At 27.8% G+C, this 21,381-nt stretch overlaps 1 protein-coding gene across 2 annotated transcripts in view; it reads left to right on the top strand.

The window, feature by feature from the left end:
* The window catches only part of LOC101236736 (unconventional myosin-XVIIIa), a 73,874-nt gene extending 58,587 nt beyond the window's left edge, over window positions 1-15,287 (top strand). For both annotated transcript variants that reach the window (XM_065807355.1, XM_065807356.1), the window contains 16 exons: window positions 256-383; window positions 557-711; window positions 4,678-4,885; window positions 5,082-5,183; window positions 5,274-5,384; window positions 9,785-9,844; window positions 9,995-10,129; window positions 12,596-12,643; window positions 12,947-13,060; window positions 13,343-13,459; window positions 13,722-13,805; window positions 13,918-13,998; window positions 14,075-14,131; window positions 14,218-14,315; window positions 14,552-14,639; window positions 14,754-15,287. In XM_065807355.1, the coding sequence (XP_065663427.1) occupies window positions 256-383; window positions 557-711; window positions 4,678-4,885; window positions 5,082-5,183; window positions 5,274-5,384; window positions 9,785-9,844; window positions 9,995-10,129; window positions 12,596-12,643; window positions 12,947-13,060; window positions 13,343-13,459; window positions 13,722-13,805; window positions 13,918-13,998; window positions 14,075-14,131; window positions 14,218-14,315; window positions 14,552-14,639; window positions 14,754-14,906 (1,739 nt within the window). In that variant the 3' untranslated portion in view covers window positions 14,907-15,287. The remainder of the gene's footprint in view (window positions 1-255; window positions 384-556; window positions 712-4,677; window positions 4,886-5,081; window positions 5,184-5,273; window positions 5,385-9,784; window positions 9,845-9,994; window positions 10,130-12,595; window positions 12,644-12,946; window positions 13,061-13,342; window positions 13,460-13,721; window positions 13,806-13,917; window positions 13,999-14,074; window positions 14,132-14,217; window positions 14,316-14,551; window positions 14,640-14,753) is intronic.
* Window positions 15,288-21,381: the final 6,094 nt, after the last annotated feature.

Below are 21,381 nucleotides of genomic sequence, written 5' to 3'. Positions count from 1 at the left end.
GAAAAGTCTTTAAAATTGTATTTTTTTAAATTTTTTTTTTATATAATCCTAGTAAACCTTAAAGTTAATGAAACACACAAACTGTTACTGTTTTTTTTATTTTATTGCAGATGTAGTAGTAAATTTAATATTTTTGAAAAAGATTGATAAATATTGAAATGTTTGATAAATATTGCTAGCATCACTGTATCATGCTGTATTCCTAATATATGTTTTATTTATTTTGTGTTTTATCTTCTCTTAAAATTTATTTAGAGAATTTTTGGCAGGAAAAATATAAAGCTTTATCGCAAAGTTGTGAAAGTGTAAAACGCTTATTAATTGAAGAGCATGAAAAAGAAGTTGAAGAACTTACTACTCAAAAGCGAAATGCAGAGAAAGCAGTCAGTCTTTACTTATTTTTTTAAACAACTGCTTTGAGTGTATTTTAGGCAATATAAAGTTTACTATTTTTTTACTATTACCTTCTAGTTAAGGAAGATAACAATAGAAAGTTTTATTTGTGTTTTAACTTGCTTAAATAAGAAACTTGTCAAACATTGTTAATTTTTCCTAGCTTTATGAAGTGCAAAGCAACTATGAGGAGATTCAGGAGCAAATGATAACAATGAAACAAAAGTTGCAGAAGTTAAATGGAAACTTAGAAGACATAAAACTTTTGCTAGAAAATGAACAGATTAAGAATGTTGAACTTGAGAAAAGGCACAAAAAGTAAATATTTGTATTACTGCGTGTTTAATGTTTATATTGTTTTATATGTTGTGTGTATATATATATATATATATATATATATATATATATATATATATATATATATATATATATATATATATATATATATATATATATATATATATATATATATATATATATATATATATATACATATATATACATATATATATATATATATATATATATATATATATATATATATATATATATATATATATATATATATATATATATATATATATACATACAGTTACACTTCATTTTAGTATCAGGTTGACCTATTGTTGATCTATTTTAGTCAGGGCGCAAAAAAAAAGAAAGTGAAAACTAAGCATTTTGTAAGAACATTCTAATTTGCAGGCTTTAATAGGCTACTTGGAAACTGCTTATTGCTTCATTTAAAGATGAAAATAGTAGAAACTAAATGAAAAGACTTTACCTTTTAACTTTAGCCAGGTTGTTTGTAAACTGAATGCCGCAAAGCACTTATTCTAGTTTTTGCAAATTAATTGCAGGGGGTTGATAATTTTAAAAATGAAATGTTTTAAATATGTTTTCTTAAAGCAATGAAATAAAAGTTTTCTAAAGTTCATTTAAAAAAAAATTAGTGTTTAAAATTTTTTCCTTAATTATTTAAAATTAAAAAATAATTTTATGGTATACTATGAAAAATTCAATCATTTCCGTTTTGTGTTAACTTGAAAAAATGTTTACTCTTAAAAAAACTGTTTACTAATAAAAATGTGAATATTTATTTTTATTTATTTATAATATTATTTTATCATTAAAGTAAAAAATGTTGAGTGGAAATAAAATGCAGTGTCTTAGTTTAGTTACTAAAAAAGAAATTAAAAATTCTTCATCAAGAAGAAATATGGTGTGGAGTTAGTTGTAGCATTTAGGGTATGCATCCCCCACCCACCATAAAAATATGAAAGTCTTTAAATATCAAAGAGTTCAACCACTAGAAACAGCCAATCATAGTGTATGTGTGGTAAATACATCTGCCTCTGAGTGTAGAACCTCAGCTGAGAAAAGAGATAGATCAAGTAAGTTGAAAATTTTTGATAGGAAATGTGAAGCAACACAAATTGCCCTTCTTTTAGGAAAAATTATTGCAGATGAAGAATGCTGCAATTGGATTTTGTTAAAAGAAAACTCTATAAGTAAATCTGATATCCCAAAACTCATGGCTAGTATATTGGGCACAATATGGCAAGGTATAATCTCCTTAGAGTTAGCTTATTATCAGTCTTGTTACCTTAACTACACAAGACCCTTAAGAAATCATTTTGTTTTTACAGAAGATGCAAGCATGTCTTTGCTTTCAACAATATGAGAGAGTTTTAAACACAAATGTAAGAGTTTTAAATGGTTTAGAACTTATAAAGGGTGTTCAAATTTGAAATAACTTTTTATTTTTTAATAAAATAAATAATTTTTTTTGAAATAAGCAGATATTTTTGATGAATATTAAACTAGACACATAGCAGTTAATAATGAAAAAGAATGTCAGATAAGTGATCACCTTTTGCATCTCTACAGGCCTCTCAATCTTTTAGTAAAATTTTCAAACACATGACATAGTTGTGATTTAATTTGAGTAATTTGCTCAATTATATTTTTTTCAGATGTTAAATCATTTGAGGATTATTAGCGTAAACTTTGCTTTTCAAAAAACCTCATAAAAGAAATCTAATGGTGTCAGATCACATGATCTTGGTGGTCAATTAACAGTTACTTTTAGAGAGATAATTTGATCATTAAATTTCTCTTTCAAAAGATTAATTGTTTCTGTTGCTGTATGACATGTTGCACCGTTCTGTTGAAATATTCTGCACATCAATATGCTCGAACTTGTCAAACAAAAAGTTACTAATCATTGTTCAATAATGAGCACCATTAAAAACTGGACACACTGTTACTGTGTCACCAGTGACCAGTTTTATTTTCAAAGAAATATAGACCAATCAATTCATCAGACCAAAAACCACACCATACAGATACTTTTTATGGATGCAGTTGTTTTTCCAATATTACTCGTGGATTTTCTTCACATCAGATTTGATAGTTTTGTTTGTTTACATACCCACCAATTTCAAAATGAATTTCTTCAATAAAGGCCACTTTCTTAAAAAAGTCATCATTTTCTTCTTTTGCTGCAAGAGCCCAATTAACAAATGCACAACATAACCCATGATCAGTTGAATTGTGTTAACTATAAGCATTTAGGTGAAGAACCTTATGCAAAATATTTAATAAAGTGATTTTTTTTATGCCTAATTGCTGTAAACAATGATTAATTGATGTGTTTGGCTCTTCACTAACACTTTCATTGACTGCCCACTTTCAGGAAATTTTGACAGCAATTTTTGACAGTAACATTTAGTTTTTTGATCTTGAATCAAACCTGTTTTCTCAAATTTATTTACAATATTTATAAATTGATATGCTTCTAACCTGACTTGAGTTGTTACACCAATATATTACATCTGGTATCACATCCTTACATGTTCTTCAATTTTGAGATTTTTTTTTACTAACCAAGCCTTCATCGATACTTTTGAAATCTTTTTTTCAAAGCACTCCTTATTATTAGATATACAATACACTTCATTAGACATTGAAATGTCTTATTTCAAAGTACACCTTCATTAGAAGTACAATGTACCTCTTCATTAGTTAACTGCAATGTTTTATTCAGGATATTTTAGCAAAAAAATTCCATCTGGAAGATTAAAAGTAAATTCTATATGTTTAGTAAAGTCTGTATAATGTTTAAACAGTCGCCATGTTAAACTAGCTTTTTTAAAACTAACTTTTATTATTGAATGACCTTTATATTAATGACCTTTATATTACAATGACCTTTATATTAATGACCTTTATATTACAATGACCTTTATATTAATGACCTTTATATTACAATGACCTTTATATTACAATGGATACCTAACTTTTATAATAGAATGGATACCTAACTTTTTTTATAGAATCTATATCTAACTTTTCTGATAGAATGAGTACCTAACTTTTATAATATAACGGATACCTAACTTTTCTAATATAATGGATACCTAACTTTTATAATGGAATGGTACCCAACTTTTCTGATAGAATGGATACCACTTTTATAATAAAATTTTTAGTTAGTTTGAGTTTTTCACATTATATTTAAATTAGTTTAGTTTAATTGAAGTACTAACAGAAAGTTAAGCAAGTTAATAAAATACAGATTTTTTGATTTTGACACTTTTCAAAGTTGAAGAATTTTTGTCAGACAATTCTAATAATTCTTGATCAAATGATTACGCTAAAACAAAATATAAACAACTCAATTACTTATGTATTTACTGTATTTATGAAATTCTTTTGCATTTTATTTTTTACTTTAGGCTTTGTATAATGTATGCTACGAAGAGCTATTACTAAAATGATTTGAGAGTAATAATACTTGACATTTTTTGATTAAAGTCAATGCTGATATAATGGAATAAAAAAAAAGAATGATAAAATAAAAGGATGAAAACTTCCTTTTTTTTTTTCTTTCCTTTTTTCCTATTATTTAAAAAAAAAATTTAATAATTTTTACATTAAAATTAAGAGAGATAGTACTTTTTTTTTAAAAAATAATGATGATAACCAAAGCTAGAGTCCTGAGAACCAAAAAAATAACTCACACCTCTATCAATAGTTACAAAATATTTTCCAGTATGCATCAAAACAAATTATTCATTTTGAATAGCTTGTGCAGCTGATAAGCAACATATTTGTTGAGTCAAAGAAAAACAATATAAAAGAAACAGGATTATATAAATATTAAATTACATTTTGAATGAAATAAAATAATAGAATCAGCATGCACAAACATGTTTTTAGAGATAACAAAGAACAACTTTTTATTTATTTTGCTTTTATCTACTTTTTAACTTTTTTTTTCAGATTTGATCAAGAAATAATGAAGGCAAAAGAAGAAATGTTTCAAGAGAGAAGACAAAAAGAAGATATTCAAAAAGAGCATGAGATGTTGAATGCAGAAATGTATTCTCTTCAAAGGAGTACTGCTTTAAAAGAAGAAGAAAATGAGGAGCTAAAAAGGAAATTAGAAAGTTTTTCGTATGATGTTGATTCTTCTCATAATACAGATGAGGTGTTGTTTTTTTTTGCATTTTATTTATGCAGTAAACAAAATGCAAATAATGATTTTCATAAAAGATTTTGATATTTGATATTCCTCCCTCACTAAAATTCCTAGAAAGTTGGGGGAAAAAAACCTAAAAAGGCTGAAATTGGTTTTATATTAAACTAAAATAATAACTATAAAATTCTCTGTATTTTTATTGCAGTTGACAACATTAAAGAAGAAAATTAGTGAAAATGAACTTAAAATACAAGATCTGGAGGATGAAGTTGATGAACAAGCTGGAGTAATACAACAGTTGGAGCAGGTATAATTTTCAATAAATGTTACAGTAAACATAATTTGTACAAAGGAAAAGAATGTAAGTGAATGAAATTATATTTTGTAAAATTTACAGACAAAGACGAGACTTCAAATGCAGAACTACAATGAAAAACAAAAATTTCAGCAGGATCTTGAGTCAAAAGAAGAAGAAATAACTCAGTTGCGCTCAGATCATCTTAAAAAGGTTTTGATTTTTTAATCAAAATTTAATGTTTTTTTTTTCTTTTAAAATTTCATAAGTTGTTTCCAGATAAGCTCAAGATTTTTAGAATAGATTGTTATTTAAACTTACACAGATTAAAATATCGAATGCCGGGTACCAGTCTCCTTAATCCTTATGTTTTGATCAGTAAAGCAGATTATTGCCACAAGCGGTATCTGGTTGTAAAAAACTGCTGTAACTCTTCCATAATGTCATACTTAAATAAGAAAATAGTATTATCAAAATCTAAACCACACAAGTGTATAACCATGGACATTAAAAAAATTAAAGGTAAATACATACGTATTTACCTTTAATTTTTATCTTAAAATAGAAAAGTCATTCTTTTGACCAGAAACCTTAGTAGCCATTTATTTTCAACACTCTTGCATAATAAAGCTAAAAATTCAATACTCTTGCATAATTAACACAAAGATAAGCTAAAAATTGAATACTCTTGCATAATTAATTGCATAATTTTGCTATAAGTTAAACAAAGGTTACAAAAAACTGTATGCGTATATAAGTGTTTAAGTATTCTTTTTGCAACATAAAGTTAGAGATGTTTTAATGGTCAAAAGTTTTTGTTCGTTAAGTAGTAGCTTAGGTTATAAACAAATAAACCAGGTTATCAGCTGTTCTGTTAATCTTTAATGCTATTAGTTTTACTCAAGTAAACAATGAACCAATCTCACTAATAAAGTAGAACACTCTAAAAGGCTTGAAATGTGTGGAACCAGAGTGACATTGTATACTGCAGACAGCTAATGGATTAATAAATAACTTTAATTTGTCAAAGTTTTTTTTATGTAACTGTTGTGTGATTAATAAATAGTTTGAGAAAGTTAATAAAAATGGAAAACAAGTATACAAAAAATATGATTTCACAGAGGGTAATTAATTTTAAAATTTTATACAAAAACACTTTATTGGTTAAACTAACTAAGAATCATGGTTATCCATCTAATCATGGTTATGATAATATAATGCCATATTTGGTGAATGCTTTTTTACTTGCACTTTGATATAGAATATTAGAGTGCAATGAAGTTTTCAAGTTTCAGGTTGGGATCACTTAAATTTTAATTAGATATTGTAATTTTGATTATACATATATATGTATAATGTTCTGTTTTTAGAAATGTAAAACTGTTAAAAAATTAACAAACTTTTAACTTGAAAATTTTCTTTTAGAAATGTAAAAATATTAAAAAGTTAATAAACTGTTATAAAGAAAAGGTCAGCACTTCAATTTTTATACATAATCAGTTATTTCAATGAAACCATACTTCTGTAAATTAGTTAGAGTTTAGTTTATATCAGGCTTAACCATATTCTGCATAAGTTCTTTACCAAAATCACAAAAGTAATACTTGATTCTAGCATGGAATTTTATAAGATTTTCAGCTTGTCAATTATTTTTTTAGACAAAGTGTTTACTAATTTTCATTACTCAGAAAATTTTTGATATGATGACTTTCTACAAGTTTGCATTAGGCTGGTGCAGATGTATTTTTAATTCATTGTTTCCAGTTAGGATGTTGAATGGGTCTTCTTAACTCAATGCATGGGTTTTGCTTATGTCTCTGTTTTTATGACTAGGCAACTCATTCTATTATCTCCTAATGAAGGTGCAGCTCTGAAACTTGGTTTTATGGTTTTGAGGCCAGCTGGTAGTCAGGTTTCCCGAACTCTGTGGTAGCTCTCAGAGAGGCTGATTCTATCAACCTCTCTGAGTTAAAGGTTTTTTAGTAGTAAAATCCAATAGTCACATGCTTGGCCTTGGCATTTACATTCGTAAGAATTCACCCATTTGTTGGGAAACTAGGTTAGAATCCATAGACTATTCTTTTATGTGTTTTCATTTAGCGCCACTTCACTCTATTGCCTTTCTCTTTGTTCTATATTGCTCTCTTTCATTTCAAGACTGCACTCTTTTTGATGTTATTTCTGATCACATTGACCAAGCCCTCTGTCTTCATCTATCAGCTAATATTGTTGTTGTCGGTGACTTTAATGCTCATCACACTGAATGGCTTGGCTCTAGTGTCAGTGACTCTGCAGGCGTTAAGGCCCTCAACTTTTGCCTTTCTCAATCCCTAACTCAAATAGTCAACTTTCCAACTTGCTTTCCTGACAACCTGAATCATTTACCTTCTCTACTCTACTTATGTCTTGTTTCTGATCCTAGTCACTGCTCAGTTTCTTCACATTCACACTTAGGTGCTTCATAGTTTGATCTCTCTAAAACTATTATCTCAAAAATTAGACTCTCGTGACTTCTGGAGAATCTTTAACAGTATCTATAATAAGGGCAAATCTGTTGTTCCACCTCTCTTGTATGGTTCAGACTTTGTCACCTCACCTAAAGACAAAGCTGAATTGTTTGCTAAGAACTTTTCATCAATATCATCTCTTGGTTCCACTAGTTGCGTTCTGATATAGCCGTCAAACAGGTTGATCCATTGCTTGACATTCGTATCACTTCAGTTTCTGTATCTAAAGTGATTTCCTGCTTTTCTACAGCTTGTGGTCTGGACAACATACCTGTTATAGTCTTGCAGAAATTTTCACCAGAGCTGTCGTCTATACTTTCAAAACTATTTAGCAAGTGCTTATCAGAGTCTTGTTTACCAGCCTGCTGGAAAGCGACATCTGTTATCCCTATTTTCAAAAATTCTGGGGAGCGTTCTAATTCGTTTAACTACCGTCCCGTTAGTTTTTTTCCTATCATAAGCAAGGTTTTTGAATCTTTAATTAACAAACACTTAGTCTCTCATCTTGAATCCAATAACTTACTTTCTGATCATCAATGTGGATTTTGATCTTCTCGTTCTACAGCTGATTTTCTAGCAGTAATAACCGATAGGTTTTATCATGCATTAGATAAAGGTAGAGAGATTAAGACCATTGCTCTTGACATTTCTAAAGCCTTTGATAAAGTTTGGCGTACTGGTCTTCTCCATAAGCTTTCTTCTTACTGTATATCTGGTAACATCTTTAAGATTATTGAATTCCTCCTTTCCAATCATAGTATAAAAGTTGTCCACATGAACAGCACTCTTCTTCATATTCTGCAACCTCAGGGGTTCCTTAGGGTTAAATCCTTGGCCCTATACTCTTTTTAATTTAAATTAACGATCTTCCAGATATTCTCACATCTAAGGTGGCATTGTTCGCTGATGATACTACCATTTATTTTTGTCATGATAAGAAGCCAACACTCTCTGATTGCTTGGAGGGGGCATTTGAGCTTGAAAAAGATCTCACTTCTGCTACAGCATGGGGCTCACAGTGGCTAGTGAACTTTAACTCAGATAAAATTCAATTTTTTTATCTAAATGTTATTGAAATAATCTAGATCTTCCCATATTTATGAACGGTAATGTACTTGATGAGTCACCTACCCTTTATCTTCTAGGATTAACTCTTACTTCCGATCTTTCTTTGAAACCATATATCAAATTTGTTGCAAAATTAGCATCTGCTAAGGTTGCATCTCTTTATCGTGCTCAACACTTTCTTACTTCGGATTCTATTCTCTATTTCTATAAATCTCAAATCCGGCCTTGCATGGAATACTGTTGCCATATCTGGGATGGATCTTCTAATGATGCCCTTTCTCTTTTAGGCAAGGTGCAAAAACACATTGTAAACATAGTTGGACCTGCTCTTGCAGCCAACCTTCAACCATTATCACATTGTTATGTTGCTTCTCTTTCTCTTTTCCACAAATACTATAATGGGTACTGCTCTAAAAAGCTAGCGTCTCTTGTGCCATCTACTAAAATTTATTTTTATATTACTCATCATTCATTTAAGTCTCATCCTTTTTCTGTGACTGTTCCTAAATGCTTCAAAAACTCTTATTCCTCTAGTTTTTTACCTTGAGCATCAGTTCTTTGGAATTCGCTTTCTTGCTTTCCTGATTCTTATAATTTGCAATCTTTTAAGTTGTCTGCCAATCGCTATCTTGCTCTACAATCTTCATCTTTTCTCTTCCAGTAACTTCTAACTCTAATAGTGTTTGTTTGCAGCCTTTGAGTTTTGTATTTTTTTGGAACTTTTTAATTTAATACTTTATATAAACTAGCTCAAAACTTATGGAAATTTTTGACAAAAGTCAACTTGATATATTTTAGCTCTCTAGCTAAACTGTTCAAAGTATTTAAATAATGGAAGTATATATGTTAGTATATGTCAATATTTTGTTGAATTTGTTTTGGTTCAAAAAAATTTATCTTCTGAGTTTTTGTATATATTTTAAAAGCTTTTAATTTTTATAATGCAGAACTTGTATAAGTAAAAAGTTAATTTTAAAAAGGCATTCAATGTTAATAAATTTTAAAAAGTAACTAATACACAAAATATGTGGATTATAGGTTCGTGTTCTTGAGGAACAACTCGAAGAGGAAACAAGTTTAAAGTGTGAACTTCAGCGAGTTAGTTAATTTATTTTTGTTTATTTATTTTAAGAAATGAAAAATAATTAAAAGTGAAAATCCTTTTTATTAATTTTACAATTATTTTTTTTTAATTTTATTTTTAACTTTTTTTAATTACTTATAGGCTTTTTTAATTTATTAATTTAGGCTAAGAGAGAATTAGAGAAAGTTGTCATTCAATTCCAAAACTCATCAAACTTAGATGTAGAAAAAAAGCTGAAGAAAAAGTTGAAAAAAACGCAAATTTTGTACAATGATGCAAAAACAGCTCTGGATAATCTTGTAACTCATTGTTTTTACTTATTATAAAGTTATATATTTTAACTTTTTTTAAAGTTTTATAAGTAATTGTTATTACTGTATTTAACTCACTAAGGTTTTTTCACTTTTTTTTTAATTGTTGTTATAACTTACTGTCAGCCTCTTACTTAAACCTTGATAAAAACTGCTGCTGCTGTGCTGAGCCAATTTTTTTTTCCAAGTAATCCATGTTATTTTTTTTTAATGTAATCCATATGATTTCTTTTGTCCATGTAATCCGTGTTAATTTTTGTTTTTTGTCCATGTTTTTTGTCCATGATGTTTATTTTCATCAATGTAATCCATGTTTTGTTTTTTTGTTTTTTTGTGTGCAGTTTTTCACACTCTTTGTCTCTTAATAAGTTATTTAAATCTGAGGCTACACTCTCTGTTGTTTTTCTGTTATCTGAGGCCATACTTTCTGTTATTTTTGATCAAAACTATAGTATATAAACTATTCGCTTTATTTGAATATGTTCTTCAAAAAATATAAAAACAAATTATTAAAAGTAATCATATTATTTAGAAGTAGACATCAGAATGTTACTATAAATACAACTTATAAATAATTGATATGAAGTATATTAACAACAGTATCATCAGCTTATATCAACATTGATATAAAATATTTTAACCGCAACATTATCTTTTGTCATTTTGGAGCTGATTGTTGTTTTTAATCAATTTAAGCTTGTCGTCTTGCTGAATTCATTTTTTTGCCGATTTTTGCTTTTTTACTAAATTTTTGCTAGACTTGATTGCAGACTTGATTGCAGACTTGACAGTCTCAGGCGTTGTGCAAACTCCTAAACTAATGTATGATTATAGTTATGTCAAATGATGTTTTGTTAAAAATATTATTTGAGGGCAATGAGTTAATGATTTATTTATTTCTTCACTATTTTTATACTAAATTTAACTTCATTGGCAAATTTTAAACTATATGGAATAATCTTTTACAGGTAAAAAAAAGTTTTGTAACTGAAAGTATCTTTAATAATTATTTCTAACATAAAGCGTGTACACGAAATAAGTGTGAAAGTAGAAAAACAACTAAAAAAAAGTACTCCTCAATTTTTATTTTGAACCAAGTAATAATTTTAATGCAATAATATAAGAAGATCAAACATTAAAAAAAAAATTAATTAATTCTGTGGGAATCTAATAAAATTTCGAGCTTTTGCTTTAGTGGTACCCATAAGCTTGCACACAGAATAAAAATCAAAACTATTTGATGCTTTTTTAAATGATATTTTAATATCTTTAATGTTTCTGCAAAGCTTTTTTGTTTTTTTCATTTTTCTTTTAATAATAGCCCAGTACTTTTCAATAACTCTCAAATCTGGGCAGTTTGAAGGATTTTCTGTTTTAGGCACAAATTTCCCATTATTCTTTTTATACCATTCCATTGCTAGTTTACAATAATAAATTGAAGCTAAATTAGGCCAGAGCACAGGTCTGTTATTGTGATTTAATGAGAGGTAAAAGGCGTTTTTGTAAACATTCTTTAAGATATATTTGACCAGAAAGTGTGGACTGAGAAATATAAGGTGCTGATTTTTTGCCGCAACTGCAAATAGCTTGCCAAATCAAAGCTTTTTTAGAGAACTTGTCATGTTTTGTGTATTTAAATTTCTTTTCTGCTATTCCTCTATATTTGGCAATATAATAAACAGCACCATGAATTTGTTGATGATCGTACTTGATATAAGTTTTATCGTCTTCAATAATACAGAAATTTTTAGAAATAAAATTGTCATACAACCTTCTGCTGTGGGTTCTTGCACTTTTTTGTTGAGTTTCAAAATGGTTGGGCACTTTTTGTGCTTTGAAAGAATAAAAACCATGTTTGTTTCTAACTTTTGCAACAAAACTATGAGAAAATCCATATATTTTTGCGCGTTCCTTTAGTGAAAGGCTTGGGTTATTCTTAAAACTGTTAACCAGTTTTCTAACTAGTTTTATATCTTTAAAACCTTCCTTTCTTTCACCACCAGATTTGCGTTTGATCGATTTTGTTTGAGAAAAACGTTGAATAACACGACTAACGGTGTATGGATGTATTTGCAACGATTTTGCTATCGAATTGTAGCTACTATTAGGATTTTGTAAATATTTGTCCAAAATTTTTTCTCTTACGTCTTCTTCTTTTGTCATTTTTAAAACTAATTTCAAGTTTAATCCAAAAACTAACATATTTTTTTAAAACCACAACACGTTGTAAACAAAATACAAAAAAATTAAAAAGATTTTAATACAACAAGTGAAAAAAAATGACGTGCATATTCTTTCACATTTATTTCGTGTACACACCTTACTTATATTATTTTTATGTTTTTTTTTAAAAACATGATATTTTAATACCTTTAATATAATTTTCAGAATTTATTTTAAACAAATTATAAAAATTATAAATTTATATTATAAACTTGCTTTTTTTGTGTTTAGAGTATAAAAAGTTCGGAACTTATTGAACTTAAGGCTCTTCGAAACCAGGTTTATTTTTCTTTATCTTCGAAACCAGGTTTATTTTTCTTTATCTTCGAAACCAGGTTTTATTTTTTCTAACATTCTTTTTTTAAATAAGTTTTTTAAATTAAATAAAAATAAAGTTTATGTTTCATAAATAAACATTTAGATAAACTATAATAGTTGATAGGTTTTGTGCTTTTTTGTTAAATTTTTTTATTTTTATTTTTTAATCAAACTCTATCAGACGCTTCTTTGTAATTTTATCTTGGCTATTATAAATATATGAAGCAAAATTATGATAGAATGCTGATAATTTTTATAATTTAGCTGGAAGATTGTGAGTATACAAAAAATATGGCTCTTAAAGCAAAATCACAAGTAGAAAATGATTTAAAAAATCTCAGAGATCATGTTGAAAATCTTAATCAATCCAAAACGGGTGTAAGCAATATGTTTTAATTTGCTTATTTACATCTTATTTCCATTCGCTTATTTTAATTTTACATTTATATTACACATCTATTTACAGTCTATTGTGTTTTTATTGTATTTGTAGCCTATTATGTTTTTATTGTGCGCCTTTCCAAAAACCTTAGAGATGATATACAATAAATACACACACACACACACACACACACACACACACACACACACACACACACACACACACACACACACACACACACACACACAGATATATATAATTTTTATTTTGATACACAGTTAGAAGAAAAATGTTCCTTATTGGCACGAGAAAATGCTGAGCTGTTGCAGCGCATGGAAGAAAGTGATGATGGGCTCGAGGAAATGATTCGAAATAACAAAAGTTTGATTTCTCAGGTATAGTTCAGTAATATACTTGTTATCTTGCAGCATCTACAACACCATAAAGTTCCACAATATTTTGTGATATGGTTTCATATTAGTTAATAATCTATAGATAATCATGTACTATTTAATTTTTTATTTTAATTATTCTATTCTTTTAATGTATAATTGTTTGATAAATAATCTTAATATGTTTTGGCGCTTCATTAATTAACTAAATAACACGAAAATTACAAACTTAAATAACACATTAAATAAGTAAAATGTTTTTTAGGTGTCGGATTCACAAAAGATTATTATTAATCTTAAAGAGGATTATCGAATATTGATGGAAGAGAAAACTAGTCTCTCACGAACAGTAATCGCTTTCTATTCTTCTCTCCTTTTTATTTTCCTTTTTTTAAATTTTTTTTTAAACATTTGTGTGTGCGTTTCATTAAAATTATTTTTATACTTTTTATACTGAATAGGTTGATATTTTATCGCAAAAAATAGAATTAGAGCTATCCTCTAAAGTCTCGAAAGTTGAATTAGATAAGGCTGAAATGAAGGTATGTGTGGTTGCTTCTTTATACAACCTTTTGTTTACGCGCTTTCCAGTGAATTTTGTTTTACAATTTATTCTAGTTTCGAGAGTCCGAAAATAAGTTAGAGCTTGAAACAGCTATTCGAATCAAAGCAGAGGTTGAATATATTTATTTGTTTCTTTGCTATGTTTTTTTTTTAGTTTAAACAAAATTAACTTAAAAGATGTTTTTTATAAAATACAGCATCAAGTTTTGCGTTTGAAAGGTCAACTTGAAAAATTGCAAGATGAATGTGATCAAGTTAATAAAAACTTAAGTAGAACACAACAAAGTTTTACACGGTAAATAATATTAAATTAGTATCGACTGTAATACCGGTCTCATTTTTTTTTTTTTTTTATGTGTGCTGAAATTTCTTACAAGTATTTTGGTATTATTTGACACAATATATCATGTCTTGTATTTATATTTAGAAAAATTAATAAAATACTGTTGTAAAATGTCTTACTATTGATCATGATGGTAAGCATTTTTAAGTCTATTTCTCATCATTTTATTCCTTTTGTTTATTTGCTAGCGTTGAACGTCAATTTAACGAAATGCGCAACGAGTTAGAGGCTTCAAAAATACAGGAATCTGAATACAAACGAAAGAAAGAAGATCTGGTTTATTATTTATTTTTATGTCTTTTGTTTAAAAATAAATAATTTTTTTAATTTTGTACAAATTTACTTGTACTTATGTACCTTAATGTTTTTAATTTGATTTTTTTATTCAAGGAAAAACGTCTTGAAATTGTTGAGGATGAGTTATCAAGGAAAAAAATCGAAGTCACTAACACGGAAAAACGAGTTCGAGAATTGAAGGAGTTTATAGATAGTACCAATTCTTCAGATGAAGATTTTTCTTGCGATGACACAGATTACATATAAAGTAATAGCTTTGATATATTTTTATGACAAAACTGAGACTGTTAATTTGCGATAACTTGAGCTTTTTAAATATTTCTGATTAATTAAAAAATAAAACTTTTCTAAAAAGATATACAACAAAGTATTTTCTAAAAAAAAGTAAACTAACAAAGCATACAATTATTAATATGAAACAGTTTAACATAAAAATGGTATTTTTTAGTTCCAATATTTTTTATTCAATTTAGTTACACTATTTATATTTTTTTAGTTCCACTTGTAATATTTTTATAACTCCATTATTTATATATTTATCTTTGTATAAATTTGTTATATACAAAATTATTTTTAAATATCTTCTTTTGTAGCAATTTTAGGATTAAATAGATTAGAATAAGTTAATTGATCTACCACTGACTACCATAGTTTAAAGTCCGTTAAACCTAAAATACTTAAAAATCTAACCTAACTTAAATTTTTTTTTGGGTTTGGCACGTCCCTATACACTTTTTAAATAGCTCTGACCGAGGTAAAAAATACACCTCTGCTTTAAGCCGTTTATTTTGATTGCTAGTTATGCTGGCTGCTATGGCAACTTGTTTAAATTCTTACTTATATCTGAAACCTTAATTACGCAAGTGAAACAAGTAAGTCCAAGCTACTTGAGTCGGATATCTTGGAGTTATACTTTATGTCAATATTGTTTGTTTTATGACATATTTCAAGCGTCTCTTGCATGACTCAATTGAATCTTTGATTTGTTTATGTTAGCTAGAATGCAGTTTGTCGTGGTCTTATTTTAGTTTGGGTAATATGGGCACTTTGGTAATATAAACCTGCTTAAATATTTCTATGATCTAAGCAGTGAAGTTATAATTGCTTTATATTTTTTGAATCGACTTTATGTGGTGATAACAGGAATCAATGTAATTAGCATAATTTTATATGAAGTAATTAGAGGCTCTCATCTAATTAAATAGCTATTAAATTGTTTGCGTTGTTAGTTAATTAAGTTACACAAAGTTACACCCTTGTTAAACTCATCATCACCTGAGTATACGCATCAAATAAAATATATTTCGAAATAGTTATAACTATTTCGAAATATATTTGATTTATTTGAGTATTAACATAAGGTAAATACCTGTATATACAACATCAACTTATAGTCAATGATGAAAATAGTACTAATAACTGATAACAATAATACTAATTATAATGATAATAACAACAACATTAATTATTATAATACTAATAACAATAATAATAATAGTTGTAATAAGAACAATAATAAAAACAACAACAATAATAATAATAACAACAAAAATAATAATAATAGTAACAATAATGATAACAATTATAATAAAAGGAGAATATCATGAATAAAGACAATAACAGCAACAACAAAAGTTTAGTGAATAATAACAGCGACAACAAACATTTAGTACGAAGTAGAGAATGGTTGAATGAAAAGAGATAAATAAATAGATAGATAAATAAAGAATGCCAAAATATTGGTACTAATATTAGAATAAAAAAAGTTAAAAAATGGCAAATAGAAAAAGATTTCAAAATGTTAAAAATATCAAATAAAAAACTGAAGGATCACGAATTGATATACATGATAAAGAATTTCAATATTAATTTGCAGAAATGTTTAATTGTACTTTTTTAACAAATAATTAAAAAGCTTGATTTTGAATCCAGAGATTGACACATCTATACCCAACTCGCATGTCGGCCACTTTTGTGTGGCATTTACGGTAAATGATGAGCTATAGTAGCTACGATGACTGAAAACTGTCTTGTAGTTGATTAAATTTATCGTTGTTAAAATATCATCATCAAGCATGAATAAATCTGTGGCGCGAAATTTTGATGCTAAAATAATGAAATTTCATTTTTCATAATGAAAAATATGTTAGCTAAATATCCGTTCTATTTTCGTTTGAAAAACAACCTATAGAAACAATTAATTTTGACTTTATTTAAAGATACCGTTTTTGAGTAATATTGAGCATGCAAATTACCCAGTGTTTTTTATTGAAACTAATTTCAATGAAAAACACTTGGTGATTAAAAAAAAATTAGTTCGTTATTTTTTCAATTTTATTGACTCAAACTTTTAAACGATAAAATTACAAATTTTCAATTTTAAATAGCATAAAAATATTGGTATTGTCAAAACATTAAAATTTTTTTATTATGTTTCGTTTTTATTCAAAAACTAATTAAAACCACTGCAATTTTAAGATTTTAAACTAGGTAATATTACCAAGTTTAAAGATTACGCAAAAAAAAAAATTTATTTAATTTTTGCGTAAGACAAAGTAGCATTGTTTCAATAAAAGCTAATTTAAAATTTGATCTTTTAATGGATAACGAATCACTATCATTATGATAGTTGCAGCCGTAAAATATACATACAATATATACATACAGCGAGCAGGGAAAACACCCTACTATAAACAACCAGCTTTATAAATATCGTTCCGAATTTAATTCCCAACCAGTGAACTAATCTAATTTAAAAGAAAGTACCGTTGAGTAGAAAGTTACTTGCTCGGGTAGCTCGTTCCAGTATTTTGCTGATCTAATATATAGTTGGTTGTGACTTGGAAGACAGTTTGGAACATATTCACGTCTTATTTTAAGATGGTGACCACGTGACAAGGAGTTAATAAACTTTGATTGATATATATTATTAATTATATCAAATCGATGTATTAGTTTAAAGATTTGGATAAGATCGCATCGTAGACGCCGAAACTCAAGTGATAGTAGATTTAGTCTTTTTAGTCTTTTGTAGTATTGAAGATTTCTCGAGCTTAAAGCCCATTTTATTGCAGTTCAGTAAGCTGGGCAAGATCGTTTTTAAAAAGTATAAATAGGAGCGGGACGACAACAGAACCTTGAGGAACACCACTGAGGACATCAATCCAGACAGAGCAAGTATTGTTAATTGTAACGCGTTGCTTTCTACCTACTAAAAAGGAATTAACCCAATGCAGTAGTTTGCCGTTTATTCAAAATGATTTTAATTTTAACATAAGTCTGTTGTGAGGTACGAAATCAAAAGCTTTAGCAAAGTCGAAGTAGATTATATTTATAAACTGGTGCGATGCTAGGGAAGACGAAATAATATCAAAATAATATCAAAAGTCTCTATTAGATTGGTTACACAAGATTTATAATGAAGAAAGCCATATTGATTTGTAGAGAGCAGATTGTTGTCGTTGATGTACTTCAAGATTTTATTGTTTACAACTTTTTCAAAGAATTTGCACGCAACCAAGGTTATTGAAATAGGTTTATAGTTTTCAGGAAGTAGTTTGTTTTAAAAGGGTGCAAGCCGTCAGGTCCGAAATATTTGTAAAGATTTAAATCGGTAAGTTCATTAATAATGTCTGCAATAGAGAAACCCAAAATGTCATTATAATTGCATTTAGCAATTATAATAACAATTTAGCAATATAATTTATACTCATCAATGTTGGGAACTAGGTCATTTCGAAACTATGTTTCGGAGACAGCAATAACATGGTAATCAAACATTCTAGCTATTGCAATTTAATAGTTCATTTTATTATCATTTGTGTTGCTTTTTTTTTCAGGTTATGTACGTCTTTTCCCTTTAAATTAATTTCGTTGGTAGGAGAGTAAAGGGAGGGTAGTGATTCTAAGACAGTGGTTTGGAGATTTTTGAGCTAAACAACTCCGCTGCTTTGTATACCGTTTCTTTAATTTTAGAATTACATTACTATTTCATTCATTACGCTTCATTCTTAATTGATAGTTTAGATATCCCTCAGCCTCAGTCAGATCTGGGCTTATAAAGACATTTTTGTCTTTATAAGCCCAGATCTGACTTGATTTTAAGCCCAAAATGATGGGTATCATTTTCAGATGATTATCTGAATTTTTTAATTTTTTCGCTGATGTAAGTAATCTTTCAAAAACATCTAATAGTTTGAAGATAATTGGTCCTGATTTAGAGGACTTAACACTATTCTTATTATTGTTATTATTAATAGAGATTTAATACGTTTAACAAACTTTGGTTTTGCATCAGATGTGATTGTAGTTAATTTGTTCTGAACCGTTTCTGTATCGTCGACTTGTTTATCTGCATCTGATGACTTGGCAGACTCTTTAATATCATAAATAATTAGATTTTTTTCTCGTTTTTTTTGTTGTTGTTGCTCAATGGAGAATGCGTTAATAACTGTTTGTTGTTCAAGGGGTTTTTTGTTTGTTCTTGTTTGCAACTGTAATCCAACCGGATTCAACATTTCTGGTTGTTGTAATAGTTTTTGTACAAGTTTATCTAATTCCAGTTGATTTTGTTTTATGACTTGCTCTTGTTCGGATATTTTGGCCAGCCATTTTGTAGATCCAATTTGAAGTAGTTTTTTAATTGCGACATCGACTTTTTTTAATTGAGTTGGTGTTAAATTAGCCACCTCAAACGAGTTTTTTTTTTTTTTTTTTTTTTTTTAAAATATAGATTTAAATTTAATTTTTTTTTTTTGTAAATTTATTTGCCTTCAATAAAAAAAAATTACAATTACCGAATAGCTTTATTACAAATATAATCGGCAGGACTTCCAGAAGATCATACGATCTTATCATGAAGCCCTTTACAATATCAAATATAATAATAATAACAATAAAATCAAATTAACCAATAAAAATTAACCAACATAAACTATATATAACTGTGCATATAAAATATAAATATACTGGATCGAATATATAAAACAAAAGAATATGTAAATAGAATATATATAATATATTTATAAATTACATTTCGGTATTATAAATTCAAAGCGTAAATATTTTTTTATTCAAATATAATATTTTTTATAATTTTTAATTAATAGTAATAATAATACTAATAATAAAATATTTTATATACTATATAAACATGACTATATATCTTTTAAAACTGAAGCAAACGAACAGGTTAAAAATTTAAACAGGTGCAACGCAGCTTGACTCTGAGAATTACAAGTGAGAAAAAAAAAATGGTTTGAAAAACATGCTTAAAAAGATTAAAAAATATATGTGTTATATATAATACACATAAAAATCGTCTTTGATTAAATAAAGTTTTTTCAATACAAGAGACTAGTACAAAAAAAACTTTTCGAGCACTCCGAGTCAAGATAATATTATGGTAAATAGTAAAATTGAATAATAGTTAAACAAGCGAAATAAGAGAAACTTAGATAAGAAAGTATACTTGAAAAATTAAGATATTGAGAAATAAAAAGATGTAAAAAATAATAAGGTGCGGAAGAAAAAACATTTTAAACTTACGAACAAATAAATACGCGTCTTAACTATTTAAAAGCCTAAGTAAAAAAAATTTATTGCACATTATATTGCGCAAATTAGTTCTATTTGTCAGGTTAGTATTTTTTTTACTTAATTAGTGTTATTTTTTTGAGCTAATTTAAAGTGCTCATATTACCAAATGGTCTGGGTAATATGAGCACTTTTGCTACTTTTTAAACACCTATGTGTTTCTAAGAAAAAAATTCGGGTGCCCGTATATCTAATTGAATCATGAGTAGTGATCCCTAAAAATTGTTTTTTCAAAAAAATTTTGGATCCGGAATATTTATGTTTAAAAATATTTCAATTTTCGCTTAAGATGCTCATAATACCCTAATCTACCCTATGTCAATTTCCATGGAGTGCTTACAATAGCAATGCAAAAAATTTAATAAACCGATATAATTGAATAACCGAATAAATTGATAAACAACTGTCATGTCATCGATTTTGAAAAAAAACGTGGCACGTTTGACATGTCTTTGACCAATTGCCCTACAGGCAATTGGTCAAAGACATGTCAAATAATTTAAAACCACGTTATGTATAAAATGTATCAAATTTTAATTATATTTTGTCGCCTGGGAACAAAAAAGCCACAAACTTTTCGCACCCCTCACCCAGGGGTGCAAAAAATTTGTGGCTTTTTTGTTCCCGGCTCCAATCATCGCAATGTTTTTGCAAAGCATCCTTATTTGATATAAATATAAACATGTAAATATTTAGAGTTTGCTCAATGTCTGGAGGATCTCAAAGTCTACATAACAATTATGGAGACAAAATATAATTAGGTTTTACAGACGTTAAACTGTGGTAATCATTGGTAGATAATATGGTAACCAGTGGTAGATAATCCCAGTGGGCATGCGTCGTCTGGAGGTCGTCCGTAAGACGTCTCCTGGACGTCCAGACGTCCGTAAGAATCCGACGGACGTCCCCCGGACAACGCATGCCCACTGGGATGTAGTAATCAGTGGTAGAGAGTGCGTTTAACTTATTCTAATCTCTTTAATCCTAATCCATATAATCATACATTGGTAGTCCTAATTCAATCACAAATAATTTAAGCAGCCGTTTTAATTGAAAGTATCTAATAAAAATATTACAGGCTTATAGTTCAAATATTTCAAAAGACAAGAAAAAGAAAATAACGTTT

The sequence above is a fragment of the Hydra vulgaris genome, chromosome 10 (assembly GCF_038396675.1).
Source record: "Hydra vulgaris chromosome 10, alternate assembly HydraT2T_AEP".
Taxonomy (NCBI): domain Eukaryota; kingdom Metazoa; phylum Cnidaria; class Hydrozoa; order Anthoathecata; family Hydridae; genus Hydra; species Hydra vulgaris.
Note: the sequence above shows the minus strand (reverse complement) of the source record. Positions and strands in the feature narration are given on the sequence as shown.